Source organism: Oxyura jamaicensis, chromosome 3, assembly GCF_011077185.1.
Source record: "Oxyura jamaicensis isolate SHBP4307 breed ruddy duck chromosome 3, BPBGC_Ojam_1.0, whole genome shotgun sequence".
NCBI classification, from domain to species: Eukaryota; Metazoa; Chordata; class Aves; order Anseriformes; family Anatidae; genus Oxyura; species Oxyura jamaicensis.
Window position 1 is genome coordinate 28,760,152 of NC_048895.1, and position 25,001 is coordinate 28,785,152.

General features: G+C 39.6%; 1 protein-coding gene across 2 annotated transcripts in view; it reads right to left on the reverse strand.

Annotated features, from left to right (window-relative positions):
- RBKS (ribokinase) overlaps nucleotides 1–25,001 on the reverse strand; it is a 67,435-nt gene that overhangs the window by 40,774 nt on the left and 1,660 nt on the right. Inside the window, exons 1-4 of one of the 2 annotated variants that reach the window (XM_035321775.1) lie at nucleotides 12,629–12,651; nucleotides 9,079–9,211; nucleotides 3,461–3,524; nucleotides 611–673 (exon numbers count right to left, since the gene is read on the reverse strand). In XM_035321775.1, coding sequence (XP_035177666.1) covers nucleotides 611–673; nucleotides 3,461–3,524; nucleotides 9,079–9,211; nucleotides 12,629–12,636 — 268 coding nt within the window. In that variant the 5' untranslated portion in view covers nucleotides 12,637–12,651. Of the gene's footprint in view, nucleotides 1–610; nucleotides 674–3,460; nucleotides 3,525–9,078; nucleotides 9,212–12,628; nucleotides 12,652–25,001 lie in introns of those variants that run through there. The other variant, XM_035321774.1, reaches the window with a different exon arrangement.

The following is a 25,001-nucleotide window of genomic DNA, read 5'->3' on the forward strand; positions in this document are numbered from 1 at the left end:
TATCTTGAAGAAGAACATGAAACAAGCTAATTCTTGTTTTCTTCTTACCCTGCAACATGGAAGTAAAGGCACAGGCTAAAGAAAAATAACACAGAAAAAACAAATACGCCACCTCATTGTGTATTCATCACTGCAGATGCAACCTGGGATCAAGCATTGTTGTAATATTACATAAACAATGTAAATATTTCTACTTATACTAAGGACAATTACATTTCCTGATTCAGAGCGTAATGACTCACGCAGGAGGCAAACCCATTCCTCACAGTAAAAGTGCTAAGTAAGTAGTGGTGGAAAGGGAGAGCTTTAAGCTTCTGATCGCCTGTGTGCTGGCCAGTGTGAAACTGGATAGATCAGCCATCTAGCTGAATTACGGCTGTTGCATTGCTAGTCCAAGGGTCTGATTCTGCTGCCTTTAGGCACCTCATTCTACAAAGTTCCTTGTAGTAAAACTAAATGCAACAAAATACAAATAAGATCATGAAAAAGATGAAAGATGTAGAAAAATATTTCTATAGTTAACAGTGACATGGAAAAGTTTTTTTTTTTTTTTTTTTTTAAGGCTGTGGAGGCAAAACCAAGTAGACAATTGGGAGTAGAAATAATGTACCTTCGTTGTTGACAATTATTGAAGCAGTTCCAGTAGCAGCTTCTGTAGTCTGACCTACAAATGCTTAGAAAGGGAAAAGTTAGAGAATGTATTAGTTCAATGCATTACTTTCAACCAATAGCATGTGATTCAGTTTAATTGAATTAAATCTGAAATGAACCCATAACCTCCAGCAATTTAAAAATGCTAATTACTCTTTCATGTGCAACAATGCCAGAGAAGCTAACAACAACAAAAAGTGTTAATTTACACCCACAAAACAGAAATGCGAGTCCAACATTCTTTAATTTGGCTACATCTCTGCTTTAGAGAAAGCATGTTATTTATACAGCTTTCTCAGGCACTCTGTACTCCTACATGGAAGTATTTCTTTTACTCAGTAAAACAATAGAGTCAAGGCTGGAGAAACCTAAAATATTTAAATAACACAGCATTCAATTCTGTGTAGATTTGCATTTCAGGAGAAATATTAGCATGTATTATGAAGACAGTGGCGAGGCTATATGTTTCCTCTTGGGATTAATATTCAGACAACTAGAAGTGAGGCTGGCAGCTCTGTCTATTATAAAGATTGTTCAATATTTACTAGTATAAGAACCTGTTTTCAGCTGTCAGATAATTTGTCAAATATTAACCAGTGATCCAAAGCTTTCTACAACAGTGAGGTTTTTCAGACATAAAGCAGTAAAAGACTGGCAGAAAAGTTCAGTTTTCTTCTCCCAAGTACTGTATCTAAGAAAAAATCTACTATTTTATTTGAGGTAAATTCTAGTGACCTTTTGTTTAGAGCATTTTAGAGCATGGACTTGAGCCTGGGAAAGGGTTGGCTTCTTTCTCAAGATATGCTCTTTGTGGAATATTTAAAAAACAGTTCAAATTTGACCAAGGATGAAAAAAACATCATGTTTACACAGATTTGCTCAAGTATTGCTGTTACTTTCCCTGAAGGTTCCCTTATCTAGCTCAAAGTTACAAGGATCAGAGTGGAACTTTCCTTGCAATTATAGCTTCTTTTCACTGTGACCTAGGTTTGCAGAGTGGAAATGAAAGCAGAGAATTTGTCTTCTGTGCTGTTGATGCTCTTCCTGCAGCAAATAAGCAGCATGAGCAGTAAGCTACCCAATTCGAATGTAGGGGAGGAGCTAGAGTTGGAGAGAGAGGGAATAACATCAGTAAAGGTCTAAATGGTCTGTGTAGCACTGGGGGTAGCTGATAGGTTGTGGAGACAGGAATATTGGGAAAGGGAAAAGTCATGAAACAGACTGGAATTGGAAAGAAAAGGGATCAGGTGGTATGTTAAGAAACAGAAGAGCAACATAAATGAAGAAGCCATACAACAAAGATCCAGGATACAAAGTGGACAAAGTAGCATATGGCAAGGATTTTCATCCCGTAGCCAGTATCCTGATGCAAAATAATACGGATAGGTTAGACAAGGATTAAACAGGGATGAAAAGCCAGGGACAGACATATGACAGTGATGTGTGAAAATGTGTATGTGCACTGAATCACCCTTGCCTCCAAATCTTGGAATGCAAGCTGGGATCCCAGACCAGCCTCACCAGCAGAACATCCTTTCGTCCTCCAGGGCTGATCACCAATGGAGATGTCAATCTAACATAATTCTGAGATATTTCTAACTCAACCAGCAGGAGTCTTTACTTCAGACCAACCTTTCTGTTGATCTACGTAGGTATCAATGAAGTGCAATACAATGACATTTCTGAAGGTTTTTCCTTCACTTCCTTTTGCTGCCACAAAGACTATTTAAAATTTTATGTTAAGATTGCAAGATCAATCATTTAAACCAGAAAACATGAGATTTAAGGTTGTCTGTGGAATATACATTTTCATTACGTGCTATGCATCATAATAACTTTACTTACATGATCAAAGACTTTATTCACAAGGTAGGCCCGTTTTAGAGAGATTCATAACAGACACAGACACTAGTTTTATGGTATCCTTGCCTGGTTGCTTGTGTAAGTTGGAAGACAAGTAATGAATAAACTTCTCTATACATTTGTGAAATATTTAGATGCTATACTGACAAGCATAATAAAACGCCCACAAAATACTAGTGATTCTCTCTTTAAAGCAGGATTTGAATAATGCAGTAAAGGAAACTTGTGGCTTCACTTTAAACAGAAAACTTGAACAGAATATTGAATTGCCACTTAGTGATTTTATCTGTCCACTCTGAAAGAGACAAGGGGCTTGCAGACAAAAATGTGATCATGCAGTTAAGCAGCACGCAATAATACACTCTCACAAGAGAAAGAATTAGGGTTACAAAGGTGCAAATATAATAGAATATTGTGAATGCTTAACTATTCTTTTTCCTGAAAGCCTTTTAACATTGATTTTTGTGTATATGTGTGTTAACAAACATCGGCTGCATTCTGTAGAATGTTTGGACATCATTTTAAAAAAAGGAGGTGAAATGTATTGAGTTGACAAATGCATTTCCACTTTATCCTTTCCCTCCCAACATGAAATAAAGAAAGGATAATCAGACTGGATTTTTTCAGTTTCTCACCAGGTATTATCATGATCACTGCCAGCCTAAACACTCACATAACAGCAACTTATCTTCAAGTGACTTACACTGCTGTAATCACCTGAGATTTAGAAGTAATAACATTAAATGTTACTTTTAGTGGTATAGCAGATTTCAGAAGTCCCCGCATTCTAAAATCCATACTCATTCATTCCTCCTGTATGTGTCAAAACAATTATTTGTAGTTTTGAATGGTATGACATATCTAATAAAGCAATAAAATAAGAAATTCTCCACTATCGATGTTTAAAGCTTAGAAATAATTCTAATTATTTAAAGTAAAATTTTACCTGTAGAAACACCATTCTTCTTCAAATTTGCAACATAATCATTGCCAAAGGAATCCTTCCCAACCTATAGAAAAGATAAAAGGACAGGTTTTATCTACAGAAAGGTGATATTGTCTTTAGGCAGCAGAATGCTCTAATGCGATTTCAATACAACACTTTCTAAACACTTTGCTTTATTTTTTGGAATATAGTTCTGTGGATCTCTCCACCTCTATTACGCACTGCCTCCACCCATGTCCCTATATTCAAGTTTCATTCTCATACAACCACTATGTTCCCTTGAAACCAAAGCTTTCTGGGGACTGTAAAATCTGGAAGTGTATGGAATCATGTACTCCTGGGCCATTAGTCAATTTTGAACTGAAAGCAACCAAAGTGCTCCTCTTAACTGCAGTTCATGTTTTGAATTTTCTACCTCAAAGTTTTCTTGGTGGAAAAACATCAGTGGTTGTGCTCTAGAAAGTGACTATAAACACAGCATTACTGATTTCTATAATTTCTCAGTACTAAATGTACCGTTTATGAATTCAACATGTTTTTGTTTGTTTTATCCAGCAACACCAGACCCAGTTGAGTTACAGAGTCAAGCTATGCTCTATTGTTTTTCTAACAGCAAGTTAAAAAGCTTGTAATTTCAGTTCCACTAATCCTTTTAGCTGAAAAGAATTCTGCTTGCTGTTTATTCAGGGTAATAAACATTTGGTTTTGTTTCATTACACAAGCTGAAAAAAGAAGGTGAGGTATATGGAGGGAAAAAAAAATGGTCTAACTTACTTAATGGCAAAATAGCATTTAGCTATAAAGCCAACACAGTTTTTAGTTCACCAGTTTTAGCCTATGTCTTCAGCACTCACAGTTTGTGCTCCCACTTCCAAGAGCAAGTTGTACATCTGACCAGTATCACCAACTGACCAATGCCATAGGAAGTATATTTGCGAGAGAAAAAAAGTCATCTTTCAGATAAGAGGCCAAATCAAGATCCTGGTCATGGTCTAGACAGCAAACGAATTACATGATGAATAATGACCTGTCTTCTCATAAAACAACACTAATAGCTAACGCTGTATTTGAGTTACTAGGAAGTACAAAGAAGCTGCCTCTAAAGCTTGCTTAGAAAACTGTTTATGAGTTCCGTCTTATAGAAAGCTCTGCGAACACCTGAGTACTAGCTAGTGATCACACAAATCAAACCCTACAGAATCGCAACAACCCTACAAAATTGTAAAACAGAAAGTGTCACAGATGGATGATCCTTCCCTCCTACTTACTCTATTGCACATCCATGTTTTGAAACATATTTTCACTTCCTACAACTTCTATATGGGATTTTTATAAAGCATTAATAGGGATGGTCCTGGTCTTTTACCAAAGGAGGACAGTAATGTAGGTTAAAACAGTCTATCCAAATGGAATAAATGGATAATAAATGGAGGGAAAAAAAAAAAAAAAAAAAAAAAAAGCATTTTCGCATTTTCTTTGGTCATTGTGCTATTCATTGTTTGCATATTAGAATATGTCTGTATTTCTGACTACTCCCAGTTTGCCAGACAGGGCGGGTTGTCAGAAGCTGTATCTTCTGACTGCTTTTGTCTGGATGACTGCAGCCATCTGCAATTTAAACCTGAATTGTGCTCACCTTTGCAGCCTAACAGATGTACTGTTGGAATGCATTCTACCTGATGGTATCATCCTCTCCCTCCCTATCTGCTACAAAGCTTCTACAACAAATCTTGGGATTTGCTCAGTTATTTCAGAAATGAAGTATTTCGTAACCGTTTCCCAGAAGCACAACTGAAAACTGCTTCCTTCAGCTCTGGGTCCTATATAACTGACAGACAGACACCCCTTATTGCTAAACTGTTGTAACAACCGAGATCAGCCACGGCACTTCTGCTCACTGCAAGGGATTTCAGAGGGGTCTCCACGGAGGTCCTTTTCCTCTGGAAACTTTTCTCCATGTTAGCTCATCAGCACCTGACCCAGTTAATCCTAGTGCCTTTGAAGGGTTTATCTTTCCATTCAGGCTTTCCCCTCAAGGAAGGCAGAGTATTGGGCATCAGACTCATTTTAGATTAAAGGCATATTTACTGACCATGTCAAATTATTTAACACTGTTTTAAATATTTTCTGTTTTTGCTCAGAGCCTCCTAGATGGACAATTGGATGAACAGGAAACTAAATGTCTTAGTCTGCTGACCACAGAACATTACACGTGCTGAAGTAGCATTTCTTCTTTCTTGATTTCTTAGCAGTTTGTACAAGCATTAGGGTCACATGGTTTGCACATTAGAACAAGTAGAATTACATCAATATTTTTCAACCTGGCTTTTCCTTGCTTACCATCATGTTTTCCATATGCAGCTAGGAAAGCTGACTGGTATCATAACAGCTAAAATTCTAGCAGCTTAAGAGAATCAAACTCATCTGCACCTGAAAATTAATTACCACAAAAACATGTACCTCTTAACAAATTTTTAATCTATTCTATATACACATTTTCTGAGAGTTTACTCTTTCTCTTGTTTTGGGAATTAAACAGGTACTAAAGACAAAAGTAAGGTGCAAAAAAGGAATAAGCAACTGGAGATAACCATTATACTCAGGGCTGTGTCTTAAATATATCTAAATTCTTACAATTAAGTGAGGATTCAGGTTTACTTCACTTTTTCTTAAATTTGGCTTACAGATCATCTAAAGACAGAAGACAACAGAGCATCATAGTCCAGCACTTCATATTTCTGAGAAGGAATCAAATGCAGCCAGGGATTAAGCAGAATTTAGTATATGCATTTATCAGGTAAGCGATACCAATGTCTAGTGAGAATCATCCCAAAGTGTTTGTCAGAAGAAAAATGGGACATTTTTCAGTACATGCGATGTCTTTCAGATCAACCTTCTTCCATGCTCTTCATCTAGGATACTTAGCGGAATTTTTGGTAATTGCCACTACAATGGGGAGTTTGGACCCCCCTCAAAACCTCAGTGCATTTTTCAGTACTGCAACAGGGTTCTTGTCTGAACATGAACAACCCACTTGTTCTCTTAGATCCTTTAGTTCCCTGACTGCAACCTTGCACACTTCTTGGAACCACTGTCTTGTCTTCTGAAGTGGCAACTATTCCATCAATATGGTGTTTTACTGTACCAAGCAAACTGAGTAAGGGAGTTTAAGACCAATGCTGTGATAGATACCGATAACCCAGAGTAACAGCAGTCACTTCCATTGGCTTCCAGGCAGGAAATAGAATAGTATTTGCATTTTCACTAGCCAAACCCAGTATTTGGATTCTAAATTAAAATCTACAGCATTCTGTGGCATCTCTAGTTATACTTACAAGTCATCCTAAAACTCCCTTTCTCAAACCATCAACAGATAGTCACTGCCTCTCTTTTACACTTTAAAGCTCTCAGGTATGAAGAATGTCTTGTCACTTGACCTGAGATGCTTATGTCTCTTCTTGTTGATTGGATACTCTGTCTAAACTACAGTCCTTGTAAGAGGATGCCACACCCCAGTGGAATGTCCCTCTGGTACTAATACTGATTCCATTCCCACAACTTTAGACTGCAGAAGCAATTGCTTCATGTTGGGAATGATGACCAAAACATAAACATGTACTGAGCACAAAGTGTGTATGAAAGGCAACCTGGCTTAAAGAACCACCACATACTTAAGATGACTTCTTAAAGTAAAAATAACTGAATTGTAATGTCACATTATTACCTGACTCTTCTCAGTTATATTCAGCAAATGACTTTATACAGTGTCCTATTGAGCTGTGCAGATAACAGATACTGCTCTGAGATGAGACTGTTTTGCCAGGCTATAAACTGCATTTTTAATTTAAAAAGTAAATATTAACTTTTAAATAAAAAATAAAACGGCTCAAATTTATATGAGAAATCTGTCCTTCTATACTAAGTCTTTTCTCCCATAATTACACAGAAAGAAAGAAAAAGAAAGAAAGAAAGAAAGAAAGAAAGAAAGAAAGAAAGAAAGAAAGAAAGAAAGAAAGAAAGAAAGAAAGAAAGAGAAAGAAGAGGGAGGGAGGGAGGGAGGCAGGGAAGGAGAAAGGAAGGCAGGGAGGGAGGGAGGGAGGGAGGGAGGCAGGAAGGAAGGCAGGAAGGCAGGAAGGCAGGAAGGAAGGCAGGAAGGCAGGAAGGCAGGAAGGCAGGAAGGAAGGAAGGCAGGCAGGAAGGAAGGAAGACAACTACGTTTTTCTGAAATAGCATAAATACGATTTTGGAAAGTAACTGGAAATTATACTAACTGCTAAATTTTATTAGGAATGCAAATGGTTCCAGAAACATGTATTCACTGAGATAGCTTAGACCATTAAAAAATAAAACAAAATTCACACTTTCAGTAGGAAAAAAACCTTTAACATTTATCAGGAAATGTTAGCAGAGAATTCATTGCCAATTCATCTTGTACTTGAATCTGATCATTCTTGAATGCAAAGATGATCAAATTTATACTCAGTATTAGAGAAGTGTAAACATCCACAGTATAAATTAAAAAAAAAAAGAAAAGAAAAAGAAAAAAAAAAAAAGGCAAAAAGAAAAAACAACAACAAAGTAAACCAACACTGTAGAACAACAACTAGTGATAATGACCCACAGAAATGCCTGAAGGTATAATTTAGATTGATAGGTACCATTCTTTAACCTAAATAGTGGATGGGAAACCAATGAGAAAGGCTTACTTGAAATGTCTCCAGTACTGCTTAAAAAATCCCTGGCAGACAATGATCCAACAAATTTAGCATCTTCCCCCAGCTACAGCAATAACAAAGCTTGTCCAGTCAATCTAAAGTTTCATCTGCAGTTAGTACGGGATAGACAATAAGGCTACAGAGAGATAAAATTTGATGTTAACCTTAGTAATGATCACTCAAAACCAGTATCATTTAATGGCAAAAATCAAAGAAAAGCAGTGTAAATATATAGCATCTGCCAGGCTGGATCAGCCCGATGGTCTGTATCCAGTCTTCAGAACTGTTGTACATCAAAAGTTTCAGAGGAGTGAGCAAAAAATTAGAATAGTATGCAAAGGTGATGCAGTTTATATATCAACATCCCATACTAATCTCAAGTGATTAGACGACGATTTAATTCTTGAAGCACTGTATTTTATATTTCTTCCTGAATTTGTTACTATCTCATCAGTACTTGATTTTCATAATCACCTACAAAGTAAACTCCAGGTTAACTACAGTGCCTAGCACCTGAACGTCATAACTGAAGCCCTGATAGTTGTAATGCTGGGGAGCATAAAGAGGAGGGGCTAGCACATGAATTTTGAATATCTCAAATTCTCCCCAATTCTCCTTTCCATGGTATATCAATATAAGTTTTGCAGTCTTTCTTTCTGTGCAATTTCTGCCAGATCTCTAGCCAACTACTCTTTGGTTCTGGCAGTGCTTTTAAAACAGCCTCCTGGTCACATTTCATGCTTAAATTTACAACTGAAATAAGGAGAAGAAAAGGGAATTAGAGAAGGATTAAAAAAAAAAAAAAAAAGTAACAAAACCAACATTTCTCTAAGATACCTAAAGGTTTACTGGAGTTTGCATGAACATTTAGTTCAGCTGTAATCCAAGTAATCCAGTGCTTACCTTGCAGATCAGTGAGGTCTTGGCCCCGAGTCGAGCAGACTGGACGCATTGATTGGCTCCTTTCCCACCAAAACCAATGAAAAACTTCTGTCCAAGGACAGTTTCTCCAGCTCTTGGCAATCGCGTGGTAAGGCTGTTCCAATTTAAAGCAATATTTACATGCATTAATGACTGAAAATAGCAAGCATCTTCTAAGTAAGAGTTACATTCTTACAATCCTAAATAGTCTGACAGCCAGTCAATAAAAATTAAAAAAGACTAGAAAAAAAAAAGACTAGAAAGACCTCTCAGGGTCTCTATTCCACAAACCAGCAGTTGAAGTTTATCCCTTACACACCACCCTGTCAAGCTTCTCATTTATTACTCAGGAGAGGGATTGCGTTTCTGTTGTCTGTGTTTTCATGTTTCTACAGGAAAAGAAGCTCTTGAGCCCTGACTGGGATTCCCCAGTGCTAACACAATACAGATAAATAATAAATCTATAGGTCTCGCTGTTCACATTGGTTTTCTGTAACATTCAGCTCAACTTTACATATTGTTCATTTAATTTCATTGCAGCTAATTATACCTTCTTGAACCACCCTAAGTAATTTTTCACTTTGTTGGTGTTTACAGCCCTGAAAATTGTAGATCATTATCAAAACGTTCCTCCCTTCTGCTGCCACTCAGGCCACTGTACATATTCAACTTTTCTCGTTTTTAGATCAAACTTCGCAACTTCTTAACATTTTGTTGGTTTTTGAACTCACTCCAATTACATTTACATCTTTCTGGGGACGGGTGCCCAGAACCAGATGCACTAATACAAGTGGAGACCCATCAGGGGCGTATTCAAGACAGTCTGGTTTCATTCCCCTTTTGGAAAACAAAACAAAACAAAACAGAACTGTAATTTTGTTAATGCTACCAGATGTTTTGCTATCTCCAGCAGAAGTTGAAAGAAAGACAAGACACCATGAACTTATGGGGAAGTTCTCTGAATGCAAAAGGAAAGCTTACTTTTGCCACTTCTATTAAAAATACATAACTCAAAGCTGTGTATGCAGCACTCAGATTCCCCAAGTTTCTGCCTCTTCAAGCCATAAGTTCCAGGGAAAAGGTCTAAAACCGGAATTCCTTCTATCTCTTAAGCAACAAACAAGTTCACAGCACACATGGAGAGAATTGAACCCATTTAGTCCAATGATGGGGAGCCCAGAAGGGCTCCCAGGTACAGCTAGTGGCACTCATTTTGTTTCTAGAGATGTAGAGCCAGGTAACACTCTGTTAGGAAATGTTTAAGCCTTTTTAAATGAAAATGCAACAGCCGTTTACAAGTAGAGGTGTAAATGCCTTGTATAGGTGGAAAGGGTTGCTAAGTCAAAACAGTTTTCCCACAGCAGCAGCTGGCAGCTTGTTTACAACAGTCAGCAGCTAAGGTGTCAGGGAACGAGGTGTAATGAGGGTGGATAACTAATATTTACTAATAGTACCATCTATAATTTATCGCTATTTTCATCAGCTTATGTGCCATTGGAAGCCAAAATAGCAATGGCTGTGGACCAGAGAAGGAAGAAGAGCCCCAAAACTCAGAGGGGGAAGCTCCTGTGCAGTCAGTGCCAGGCCATTGCATGTATACTTCCAGAGTCGTGTGCCGTTCAGCAAAGGAGAGTTGTTTCACTCAGCCTTGGTAAGAAATAGTAATAGCAGCTCTTGTATAATTCATTTTATCCACAGATCTAGCTACACTTTAAAAAGCAGAACGTCATTGTTATTCCTGTTTTGTGGGTGTGAAACTTAGGCAAGTCATTTTGCCTTTTTTTTTTGCCTCAGGTCAGCCAAGAAGCCAGTGGCAAAACCAAAAATAGAGATCAGCTCAATTCACAAGCACACGCTGTCTTCTCATTTAAATTCTACAGTAAGTAGAATGGTATCAAGTCTCAATTCATCTTCCTTCCTTAGGGTGTTTTAGGAGATTATAGCTTATTCTAAATAGAATTTGTTTCCACAAAAAGCCAATATATTTTTAGACGAAGATTAACAATTGTGACATCCCAGCAGGCATCTGCTAATAGTGCTGCTCCGAGTTCATATGCATTTTCAAGAAGCATGTTCAGCCATACATATTCTTGTTGTAACAGTGGCTAGACCACGACTTGATTCTTCTCTCAGTTATGTTGGCATCGACATACAACTCCAACGAGAGCAACGTAATTACACTGGTGAAAAAACAGGCTTGGTGAGATGAGGATCCGGGCCTTGGTGTTTCAAGTAGGACAGCAAAACAACTGCCTGTGGGAATCCAACAGCTTGCTGAAGACGGGAAGGTCACCTTTTTTATTGTTTTGATGAAAAGGTACACGGCACAGGACAAAGGATCAAGTTGGAACAGTGATTTATAATTAGCCCATTTTAAAAATAGGCTAACAGACTAGGCAAGAATGCGCATCAAGTTCCTGTAGCTCACTGTAAACAAAAAAAAACCACCTCGTTGCATTTCAGGCACGATCGCTGATCCTTTCAGAACAATCCTCCACTCCAGAAGCCTGTTTGTATCTTCCATATTAAACAAATTCAAAGCCCTCATCTCAATATATAGCCTGGAGGTTTCACTTTCACTGACACAGGTATTCAAGTTTCTCTTTTTCCCCCCAAATACAATGTTGTTCTCTTGTCATTTAATTCTGCAACTGCACTAACTTTCGATTTGTATCAGACGATTTTAATGAGCATTTCAGGCTTCTGTTATGAGCAGGCAATGATGAGTAATCTGTATGATTAAGGAACCCTATAAATTCTTGGCTTATTGATGGTACCACAAAAAATACTCATAATGGCCTAAAAGTGATGAAACAGCTAATGTTACTCCAAAACTAGGCTAAATAAGTTAATTAGAAAAACTGTCACGCTGGTTTTCAGAATTGTTACATAAAATGTTTTGTAAAGCTATTTACAATTTCGACATAATTTGAAAATGCTGACCTGAAAAAACGAATTTAAGTTACTAGCCAACAGACTGCTCTCAGCTCGTGTGATAAACGGTATGGAGAATGCTGATCGCGTATCTTAGCAGTAACCAGAAAGCAAACTTGAAATCCCCTGACACCTACTAAATAGGACATAAAATGACTACATAATGTTTTGCAAGTTGTGCACAGTACTACTGAATCGTATTTATAGAGGAACTTTAGACTGAAACAACCTGAAACACTTTGGACATTACAAATAAGGGAATCTAGTCACTCAAAATTTCAACAGAGTTTTTACAAAACAATATCTAAATGTGGGAAGCACATGGCAACACTACCCACTGGTTTTTGTGGGAAACGAAGAACCTTACGTCCGGTCATGCTTCAGGGGTTTGGGGTAAATAAAAGCACACAAGTAAGAATCCTGCCACTGCAGTAACTTCAACCCTGCGTCCACTGTGTGCCACAAGTGCTCTAAAAGGCTAGAGCTGGTTAGCACTTGTATTAGACGGATGGCCCCTAAGGAGGACAGTGCTAGAAAAAGAACAGAACCCTTTACTACCTTGGTGAAGCACTGAATCAGAGGTGAAAGTACAACTCACTGAGTCATTAATGCCACTTTCCATGGTATTCTGGGTTTTCTTGAACAGTTCCCATCTAAGTAGTGACTAGATCGCAATCAGAGATAGTCTGAAGGAAGGAGGAAGGGAAAGGGAAAGATGTACAGAAGCAGCATTTGCATAAACTAATCCTGAAATTAATCATGGTTTGCTTCCGATTCCTGACACCTAACCGGTGTCTGCTCAGTGTTTTCAACACATGGAAGTACCACAAAGATGCATTTTTACAACTAGCCTGAGCTGCTGCAAAACCATGCTGATACAGTAGCATTTTCCCAATGTTTACCTTCCATTGCCCTTATTGCTCAGGGAGCTTCCTAATGCAAAATCTGTGGTTTTCCTCCCAGGTCATTTTAATTAGGATCAGCAAACCGACCAAAGCTTCTGTACAGAAGGCAGGGTGGGCTGGGACAGAGGAGGAGGTGAGTGAAGGGATGCTGCCTGCACCAGCCGTTGAAAACACTGAATGCTACCTAACGAGGGTTTGCGTAACGAGTATGGTACGCTCAGCTCAGCAGGTATGTTGAAAAAAAGCAGAAAGCATCAGTATATTTCTGAGAAAGGACGTGGTTTTGGTGTGCATGAGAAAGGAAAACAAATGAAAAAAAAAAAAAAAACAACTACATTGACATTTCTCTTTAGACAAAATAGGAAAAGGAAAACAATGCTCTCATCAGGCAATTCAGAGAGGAAGAGAATTTGTATGTTAGATGGGATGTCACGTTATCTCAGATGACTGTCATGTGCATAGCATTACAAGAAAAAATATTTTTTTTTTTTCTCCTGAAGAAAGGTGAAGATAATACGGGGCATCAAAATAGTAGCAGAAATGCTGCACGTCAAATTAGATTAATAAAACGGAACACAATGTAAAGGCCTAGAATTTAGCTTTGATTCTGTTCTCTTTGAATCCCTGAACAAAACCAGCTCCTTCTCCCCTCCTGGGAATTCCCTAGAATGGGGAAAATCCCTGTGAGATTAGAGTAGGTGTAACTAGCCACTGTCTAGTACACACAATTTGCTGGGCTTTTATGATCCTCTGGGCTGACCAATACAAAGCAAAGAACAGTTCTTGCCTCTAACTAGGAATATTAGTACATCATTGTGGTGAAAAAGCCTCCGATCTCTTTTGGATCTGGCTTAACATTTTGGTTTAGCCTTGGTCTCTTTTGTCTCGCATAATTTTTAAAGATTTGAACATGTTCTATGGGAAAGTATCCATAGCGCTGAGACAAAAAGACCACAGTTCTTTTCAAAATCTGATGGTCTTGACTTGGTTGTGCTTTCATCCCTTTTAATAATCCACTAAAACATCTTATTAGAAGGTAGAAATTTTTCAGGATTTATGAAGACTACCTCAGGAACTTAGTTACCTACATCTTGTTTTAAATACAGGGCTATCAGCTTCTAGGTTCTTAGTCTCACTTCAAATCTCTAATGATTGAAAAAAACTATTATGAGATAATTAGAAGTAATAGGAAATACTCTTCCTATAGGAAATTTTCTCCCCACTATTTCCCTGAATGTGACAAGTCTTTCCTTAAAAAATGGTAACTTTTAGACAATTCATAGTATTGTTCATCATTTATTGTACATTTGATGGTCTAGTACTTATTCTAGCACACAGTAATGAATAGTGGGAAAATACCACCCAAACTGGTCCCTGGCAAAATAACTGAGGGTTAAAGAACAATCCCTTCACAGGACAGTGCTGACATACAGTGGCAGTATGAGTTGCAAAAAGTTTACCCCACCATCCAGCTGAGGGTTTTTTAAAAACTTTGATTTTACACAACTACAATCTGTCACTGCAGCGCAAACAAGTGAATGATGAATTGGTGCAGAGCAGCAGGAATCTTTTCCATCAGGGAAAAGAGGTATTTTATCATATTTCTCTATATATTAAAGACAGACTATTTCATAGATCTCATTACTGAATGGATGAACAGCTGACCTACCACAAGTGGTGAAAATCTCTAGGATGGGAGAAAATGAAAGGAATGGCTGACTACAGGATTCCAAGAGTGGTATCTTCTTATATGAGTTTTGCCTCTTCCAAAATACCATTGCGCAATCACAACCTCAATTTAAAAAGACCAGAACACATAACCTGCAGAATGAGAACGGATCTCCATGGCTTTTCAACAAGAACTTCAATGAATATTTCTGCTGACCCTCTGCACAGAAGGAAATTTTACCCCACTAGATCTTAAAAGATGTAACAAAGAAGGCACCCAGATGAATATCCTGAAGCATTTACGGTGGCACGCTGTGGTGCACATCACTGAAATGACGGTATCACCAAGAGATCAGAATTCCTAAATTATGTTAGGAGCATGAAAACTTCAACACATAGGAATTATTTAGTGGACTAACTGCCAAAAGTAAAAAGCTTTCTCACGGAACAATTAGCTTTTCTTCACATCTCTAGCAGTTAACTCTTTGGGAAAAGGTGTGTACATTGATGCTTCCATAATCTGTGGAATGTGTGATTCTGAACTTGAAGCTCTGAAGAGATTAAAAACCCCAAACCAAACAGAAATGTATCTTCAGATATTTAAGTTCAGCAAACATTCCATCATTCGTACCAAACATCTGTTTTGTATTTAGGAAAGATTGTGGAAATTTTCAAAATTACTACTCACTAACTTTATTTCCCTCCCACGTTGTTCTTCATTGATGTCTCTCGATTACATTATTTTTGGAACTGCAGTTACATAATTATTTTCAAGGCAATGTGATGGTGATGTGAGAATAGGCTGTCTGAAACATACTGTACTCACCCAGGACTGAAGAAGGCTGCCTACGGTTCCTATGCTGAACAGAACATCGTATCATGATGAAATACCAGGCTTAAAGTAGAAAAAAAAAAAACACAAAACAAAACAAAATAACCTATGCAACCCAAGCAAAGGGCCATCGTTACATGCCCAAGGATGGATTTAGATATACGGATACCCTGGATATACATAATAGACTGGGGGACGGGAGGCTGGAGAGCAGCCTGTTTCACTCATACAGAAAAAAGATTGCCTGCTGACCCCCTTATAAGTCTGGTCCTCTGTTTTTTTCCAGGTAAAAATTAAAAGGACTGCCCTTCCCTGCTCCCCGCTGCCCACCCCATTATGTACTGGCATTTCGTACACAAGCATGTTGTGCTTTAGGAACTACAATATTAAAAGCAACATCATAGATGTGTTTTCACTACACAGTCATCAAGACACAGCACAGCACAGTCCAAATGCTATTCATTTTCTCCAGTGAGAAGTTGCTCTAAAAGCTTGTACCCAAGAGAATAATTTTGACAAATCAGAAGTTTTTCATCATTTTTCTAAGTACAGTGCCTTCCACAGAATCCAGATGGGTCACAAATGAAAAGTATAAACAAAAAATACTTAGTTTTGCTGACCCAATTTATCATAGATAAAAAAGGCAATCCGTATAGGTAAAGGTAATAAGCCAAATTCTCATGCTTTCACTAGACAAGTTTTTACTTTGAAACTAGCTTACCCTTGATTTACCAATAAAAGGTGCACCTGAAATTCTGTCTAATTATAAAGGCATCTCCTACAGCCTTTGATTACAACAACATTAAGGTTGTGGGGCAAATGTGAGAAACTGCAATGTTAAGGGGGTGCCGGGGCTTTGCTGGCAACGCTTACCTCGGCCAGGGCAGGCAGGCATCTCCTCCACCTAACTGCCTTCACCTTTTGTACCATTTAAGTTCCTGTGTGAAAGACAGATCTCTAAATATCAGAAAGATGTCAATCTGTATATTCCTGGCTTGTGACACCTGCCAGCAGACAACTCTTATGTCTCCAGTAATGCCCAGAATTTCATGAGCAACGGGGAATGAAAACTTGAGAACTGAAGGAATATCTGCTCCTTTTCACTGCCTCGATATGGAGTACTAATGAGCTCCAGCAACTGCTTTTCCCCAACAGGTCATTTTCTCCTTCTGCCTGGCCAAAAAAAAAAAAAAAAAAAAAGAATACTATCAGGATATTCCCGATGGATAATACTAATGGGATCAAGGAATTAGAAGGAAGCAGGTATATTCACTCTCCTTACAGCTAACAACTTGGAAAATGCCTGTCTTTCCACCCAAGTACTGAACTTGATCTCTCTTCTTTTCCTTTCCATCCTTTATTTTCAGTTCTGACCAATGCATCTTTTGTTTTCTTTCTGCTGTGTGTACTATCAAGTTTTATGCATTTTATATAAACAGGGACCTGAGAGAGGATAGAAGTACAGAAAGTGATGGATAGAGTAAATTAGCAAAAGGGAATAATGATTCTTTGGAAGCAATGTTATTTTTGGAAAGATGAGAGGCAGGGAAAGAGCAATATGAAAAACAAGTGCATGGTAAGAACACGATGCAGAAAGATAAGAACAAGAGGTGGAGGCAAATATGAGGAAATCATACATGGTTCAGGGATGACATGCTATCGATCCAGTACAGGGGAGAAAAGGGAGAAAAATGGACTAAAGTCAGAAATGGAAAGCAGAAATAATGAAACCCATAAGAGAACACACAACTGATATATTCGGGAACATTACCACCTTCTTATTTTATAATTAGTTGTCACAAAGATCAACGTGTTCTCTAAAGCTGCACCTACTTAGGCAATGTGCCGGTGAAAAATCTTTCTGCCTTTTCTTCAGGCTCCAGGTGTATGTTACTGGGCTGGGAAGGAACCGGGGATGGCAGCATCAGATAACTTACTGGAGTCTGATATAGGGGCTAACAACTGGAGCCTTATAAACCAAGCAAACAAAACCTTACTAGTAAACTCCTCCGGAAAGAACAGCTCAGACATCTCCTAGAGGCAACAGCATATATATGCCTGCCCAGAGTGGTTTTACACAAATTTGTTGCCATCGACTCTGTACGATTTTTCTTGCAGCTTTTGATTTGTGCCAGCAGCTCTTCAGCGTCAGGAGTACTAAAATTTACCCGAAGACATTTATGTCTTGAAATGCATCTAGGAAAACAGTTATTTGCATTAAGAGAACAGCCAACAAGTAATTCATTAACAAGACAGAAGAGAAGTATTAGTCATATCATTCTGTGGCTCATTAAGGGGAGAAAAAAGTGCTGGGTGTTAAAATGCAATACATAACAATTGTATTTATTGTGGCAAATATTTTCAAAGGAGTTTCTTTAGAAAATCGCCACTTTGATTGCAGTGATTCTTGTATGGCAAACATCTCCAGGCTGAAAAGGCAAGAGAGGCATTATTTTAAGTAGTCCAGAAGTCTTCCAGTAAGAGCATGGAAAATCACCAAAACAATAAAAACCTGTGGAAGTTATATGGTAAAAGAGCAGGGCAAGAAATAATAGGTACACTAACAACCTAATACCTAATCTGTGTCATGAGAGCACAGCAGAAGCCCAAGGAACACCCTGAAGTACTGACAAAACCAACATCCAGTGCATTGCTGTTTTGCATTTAATTATTTGCAACTGCACAGCATCCAGGGACTCTACCAAAAGCAGAAGACAACAGAGGTGTGCTGTCTGTGAAGGGGGGTGTTATAATGGGAAGCAATGGCCACGTGCTATTGGCACAGTGCTGAGACAAAATTCCTGTAGCAGGAATTAACGTGGACCCTTCACTCCTGCTGCTGATATTGGACAAATGGTAAAAAAGCTTTTATTCCAACAACCTCTCTTCCTGATCGTAAGGTTGTTACTTTCTGCCTTTCATTGTCTTCATAAAGAGGGATCACTCTGGGTTTTCCAGAGGCAGGTGAAGCCTCAGCACGAATGCAGAACGATGGGGAAGCTGGACGCTGGGGCTGCTGTAACATCACCCATTAAGTATGTGCCAGGTCTGCTGTGGCACTTCCGTCTCCAAAAAACTACATATAATAATTCTCTCTCTCTTTCCTTCTTTCTTTATTCCATTCCAGCCTAGCATCGCCTGGTTCTGTCTCCATGATCTGCAGTGGGAAAAGGAGCTTTTTTGTACTGTAGCATCTAAAGTGGTAATAATTTCAGGAAGAACTTTTTCACATCCTGGATGTTCAGAGAAAATGGATACAAGCAAGTCTTGTAGGTTATTATGGCACAGCATTTTGAGATTTTCTTGTAATGCTCTGCCCCAGATTATTTAAGAAGGTATTTTATGAGAGTTCAATTCTATTATGTGGGAAAGCAGGCAGGACGAAATGTGCACAGGAGTAGTAGACTTCTGTAATTAAAGTACATAACCGAAGGAACAGCTACCAATTTTGTCTCACATTGCAAAACCCAGACTGATGACCTCCTTTCTCTGTTAACTTTTATCTAATCTCTTTTCCCTCTCTCTTTGCACTTGTTTTGGAAATTCTACCTCCTTGCCTTAAAAATTCCTAAGTATTTGAAGGAACAAAGTAAGTAGTGCTGTGAACCCACCTCTTTCAGCTTGCAGCAGTAGCAACTGCTCTAGCACTAGACTCATTTCAAATGAATGAATTTTATTTTGCCATCACGGTGGTGAAACCAGCCTCCGCTGTCACCAAACCACCAGCAAGCACGCACATACTCAGGAAGGTTCAACAAAGAGATTCAGCTGCCGATAGCTGGCAAATAGGGCACCCATTAAAGAGATGAGAAGACTGATAGGCGCATTGTTCTACTTTTGTGGGTAATGTCTAATAGCTTACTGACCTCCAAGGGGGAAAAATGCCAGTCACATGAGACTGGGAATTGGCAGTGCTGTGAGCGAAGCCAAGAAGTGGCTCTGAATAACATAAACCAACGAAGAGTGCCAGAGTGTTTCAGGCAAGTGCTCTTTGCGTGGCGAGGGAACACAAGATGGAGTAGCTGATTTTCTTCTCCCACTTGGAAAATACACCCCCAAAAACTTATCACCTGCTAGGATCAAAATGTTTCTGGATTCATTTACTCCATTACCCAAGTGAACTCTCTAGAGAATTAAGCAATAGTTTCCTAGCCTCATATGGACTAAACCTAAAAGCTTGGTAAACATTAGTTTTATCTCACAAACCATAATTTTTAATTGCTAACACACATAGGAAGGGCATAATCCTCTGCTGATGATATCATAGTCTACTGCCATGGAAATGACTGCAGTACCATAAACACAGGTTTAAGATGACCTCATTTTAGGAGGAAAGAGGGAAATTTCAGAGGAATGTGAATGGCATTGGAAATAAACAGAGAGAGATACTATGCAGTGACAACACTCTCTTACTAGCTGGGTGAAGTACAGAAGAGGGGGATGACAGTGAGGAGAGCAGTGTGGGAGCTCTCCTGTCCAAGCACCGTATCAGTGCCTCTGGATTTTCGAGCACAGAGCCCTCTGAACTCATGTCAGGGTTCCTCTCCATCAACCCACTGCAGACAAGAGTGAAATCCCTGCCCTGACAGGCTTGCAGGGTAACCACATGAGCATGAACAAAGCATGGCTCTGAGAACGCAAGGCAGGATCACAGAACAACACTGGAGCTGGAATGCTTCCTAGAATGAGTAAGTGCCTCAGAAGTGGGAGGAAGAGAACCATACAGTCTCTTGAAGCACACAAAATAACATGAAGTCAGACGCAAATTCAGAAGTACAATCTCAGTGTGGCAAGTGCTAAGCATTTTGGCTCCAGCTCAGGAAAATCCATGTATTTAACCTTCAGCTCTGAAGTAACCGGAGAGGCGTCAAACAACTGATGGATTGCAAGTTGAAAGCTGGGGGTGAGCTCTGTGTCGCCGTGAGCTGGGAATGTTGAGGACCACGCAGGACCCTGAGTTGGGATGAGAAAAGAGCTGGAGCTGAGAACAGGGAGTGGAGAAATGTAGAAGGTGATAATGATCTCACTTAAGAAGAACCTTTCATCTTGAAGGATCTCAGAGCAATTTACAAACTTAACCAGACCAGACACTGCAGCTGGTAGGAGCAGAAGCAGACATCTGGGAACTCATTCATGGGAAGGAGGAGGTAACAGAGGCCTTGCTGGGTGCTGGATCTTCCAAAACGCTGTTGCTGGGAGAAGATAGCAGGGCTAGAGCAAAGCTTTTCCCCGCACCTTGCCAAGCAGCCCGGTGAGAAAGCTGCAGAAAGCAAGCAGGCAGCCGGAGCTGGCAGAAGGAGATGCAGAAAAACAGGGGCCCTCTGGACAGCTGGGGAGCTGTCACTGTTAGCCTTGTAGCTTCCCTGCCTGTTTTCTCAGCCCCAGCTCCGTAGCTTCTTCGCGCCTCCTGCAGTAAAACCTCATGCCCTGCCTGGCATTTCTGCCCCTTCAAAATCTTTTTCCTACCTCTCTGCAAAGCCAACTCCACCCACTCTTGCTCCCCAAGCTCCAAAATGTTTTCCAAATGAGCAGGAAGACAAGTAATGGGAAGAAATGACATCAGCTACGGCATCTATGTCGTGCAGGCCTGACTGCAGTACTACGAGGGGTGTTCTTTATCCAAGAGCACCAGTAAATACATACTATTAAAACTGAATTAGGTAAGTCTAAAACATGAGAGTCTCATTAGTGACTGCTGAAATGGGGTTGCTTTTGGAGGGGAAGACAGCACCTAACTGCAGCACGCAGGAGATCGGTGCTTGAAATGGTGATGCCAAATAAAAGGGCAGGGAGATTGCACCTAAATGAAATCCAGAAAGCAACACTTCAGTTCCACTTAAGTTAAAAGACATTGTGTGATCAGCTTAACATCTCTATTTCCCAAGGCTTTTAAAACTTCCACGTCTCCGTTGAAGAAGGGGAAAAAAAAGTTTTCCTGGCTAAGAGCCAAAGACAAGTGTTGAGCAGGTGGTGTAACACAACCAGCCCTCCTCAGACAGGACCCGCAGCATCCTCTGCCACACAGACAGCAGTTTCTTTCACAGAGTGCCAGCTCTGCTCAGTGGTGTGCTGTCTCTTCCTTGTGGTTTGTAAATTTGGCTGCAAACGCAGCTCTTCTAAAGGGTTAAAAACAGTCCTTGGTGGCCTCAGCCTGGATATCTTGTGTTAATTTGAGTAAAATCCACCCAGACCTTTTTCTCCCCACCCTACTTCACCTCTTTTATGTTGTTATGTTTCTGTTAGAAGCACCTTGCTGGAAGCTTTTCATGTCTGGGCTGTGATACCCAATACTTTTAGCACAGTGAAACATTAAACTGCACCCTAAAATAAACTGATCGCTCAGATTTTGGGGGGAGGCAATTTAATTAATGTCACATTACAATTTACTGAACAACCTCTTCTGACACGAACGAGCTTTGCATCGATCAGGCCCTGCATCAGATGAGCAACATGTGAGCCATTTCTGATATTCAAACCTGCATATGAATAGAACAATTTTCTTCCTGAAGTCTATTATTAAGGATTTCATCAACTTGATTTTTACTGCATTATTCTTTTCAGACCCCAAGATACAGCTTTTTTTCTGCCAGGGAAGAGGAGGCAAAGGGGAGCTGCACCAAACCACACTTTAGATCCTCTAAAACCAGGGCAGAACACCAAAGCAGGGAGCCTGAGCATCCTGCATGTACTGCACACGCAAACTTTGCTAGGTCAGAGACGAAGATGAGGGAATGAAGGCGCTGAAATCAAGCCCAGATTTTTCACTATTACATAAACCAAACAATTCACAGATGACACATTCTCTCATGCCTTGATGCCTTTCTCTGGATCCAAAAGATTAATTTCCTCAACTGGACTAAGCTTGTATTTCTTCACAGTTGTGCTTTCCCATGCTGCTGGCAACGGCAGATTGACTAGAATGAGGAGTGGCTGCTGCAGGGGAAGCATTACAGATAAAAACAAAAACACAAATGAAATGGATTTGAAGGATTCTAGAACACTTTTCTCTGCTGCTAGGAGAAGCAAAAGAGCAGAAAAAAAAAAAAAAAAAAACACACATGAAAGCAAGAACAAAAACATTAAAATGTGGTGACTGTGCATGCCTGAGAAATGGTGGAAATGAGAACATGTGTGAAAGACCTGGAAACAAAGCAAAGGAGAAAATGAAGTCACATGTGAGACTTTCCCTACTACCTCAGAAGAAACATCTGAAAATTCCTTTTCACATTCCCGCAAAAGGCTGAAATCATTGTCCCAAATATTGCATTTCAAGGAAGAAAGTACAGAAGAACTTAGGATGATGGATTTCCAAGGAGCCAGTGAGTCCTTTACTTGAGCACTTCACTGACAGCAGTCACCACTAGAGGCTTACGAGGAAGATGCAGAATCTCCCTGTGGAGGTACCTTTGCCATTTCGCACAGGCAGAGATCGTGCTTTTAGCAAAGATGACTCGACACAGCCGTTGGCAGCTCCAGGATGTTAATTCTGGCTGTGAATTTGTCACTACTGTCCAGTCTGGCAACATAGTACTTTGCAGCTCGGCGCTTTCTCCGCTGTCTTTCTTCTCTCACTGAGCACCTTCAGTCACTCAGTTCGCTTTTTGTAGAAGTTATAAACGACAGTGCTCACAACAGGGGGCTGGAAGCCAAAACTTTTAATTCTATTCCCTAGAGGCAATAAAGCAATCTGAGAGGAGGGAAGAGGTCCACCAAAAACTAACGTTTCAAATCTTGAACATCCTAACATAGTTTTCCAGCATCTGGGCCATGGTCTCATTCTCTTGAATTCAAGTGAAAAACTGTTGCTGTTGTGACTATCCATGGCCTTTTTTTCCATCTTACATTTTGTTCTTCGCTTCTGCTGTTTTCAATTGCCATGCCAAAGTTTCTCCTGTTTATTCTAATTGTTTTAGTGTGTCTGACTCTCATTGGTTTATATGTTTAGTCTTGTCCTGATTTAATATGAATTAAAATGCCACTGCCACGACCAGTCTGCAAATATGAGTCAGAAGAGAAACTATTTCACTAATACTATGGACGGCACCCGTCTGGTTTGGTATCTTGATCGTATAGAATAATGCTGGTTTTGTTTTCTACTACTATTGCCTGGTATTGCCAATGAAGTGTTGATTGTGATTGTGACCACAAATATGTTTTGTTCCTGGTCCTCTTAGGGCAAAAGAGTGTGGTTTACTGCATGTATGTACGTGAGGCTGTTTTGATTATACTAAGTTCACTTTAGAAAACCCACATTCTGCCACTGCAGCGCTACAGGACAATGAGAGAAGAATTTCCAATGAGAACAGTATTTTAAAAGCAAACCACTGGGCCCCTTCCCTTTAAAAGAATGTTAAGGCACACTACCCTTTCTTCTGAATTTGATTAGTTCTCAAAATTACATGCGAATGTTGTCTTCAACAGAAGGTCCCCTTTCTTTCCCTTCTCATTCATTATGTAAGGCGTAGCAAATTTCAAATTGCACATTCCCATTGCACACAGACATTGCGCTTCTTCAAATCATCAGTTTACTGCGCTGCGTAAAAACATGTGATGGTAACTTCTTTGGTTTGGTGAGTCTGGCTACCACGTGTCTGATGGCAGCTTCAGGCTTATCCTGCAGATTGTTGGTACCCTGCCTCTGAAGACCTGGGAATATTTAACATCTAATGTCTGCCACCTTTAGGTTCTAGTTCTCCAGAACAAGGGTGATGTCCATGTTCTGGAGAGCCAGCATTGCAACCCGCCAGCTCGAGTTGTAACATCACATCGTCTACCTCTGGCAATGTGCTTATCTTCTAGGAAGAGCAGGCTTCAGCCCTGACGGTGAATAAGCCCATCAAACGCAACACGTCCAAAAATGTGCCTGGCCTCTTTCACACCACTCTCCCTCCTAAAGAGGTTTACTCAGTCTCTTCCAGCAGATGACAGACGGGCAGTTAACCCGCTTGCCTTGCTCTCCACATCTTCTTCTAACTAAAACCTTGGCATAAATAACAAACTCATGAAAATCTGACACTCTTTTGTCCCCAGTGAAATGAACCCTAGCTTTAAACTTGGAATATACACCCCCCCCTACACTGCAGGCATAAAAACAGTCAAGAAAAAACTCTCCTGGTATCAGTCCTAATCTGGCAGGTTTTAAATAAAGCTTGCTTATCATTCCCTGTTTCACTGCTTTGCTCCCCACTTAGAGGCATCCCTGCCTACAGCTTAACGCTTTCAGGTCATTTTACCAACATTTCTTTAACACTGGATACATTCAAACTTTGTCTACACGGGTACTAAATGGAGATTTCAGTCTGACTAAACACTTGCCAGCTAAATTTAAACCCATTCTTTTCCCGAGTTTATGAAGTGCCTGAAATCCTGTGCTCGTAAATGAGAATGAGGCTGGCCATTCTTTTCCTGTTGAATCAAATTAGCTTATCACTAATAAAAAGCCCTTCACTGCTCCTAAGTAGAGGCTAATACTGGTGAGTCAGATACATTCTTGTGATAGCATTTGTTCAGTTTAAGAAACTCTCAGCTGACTGAAGAGTGAAATAGCTTTTCTTTCAACCACTTAA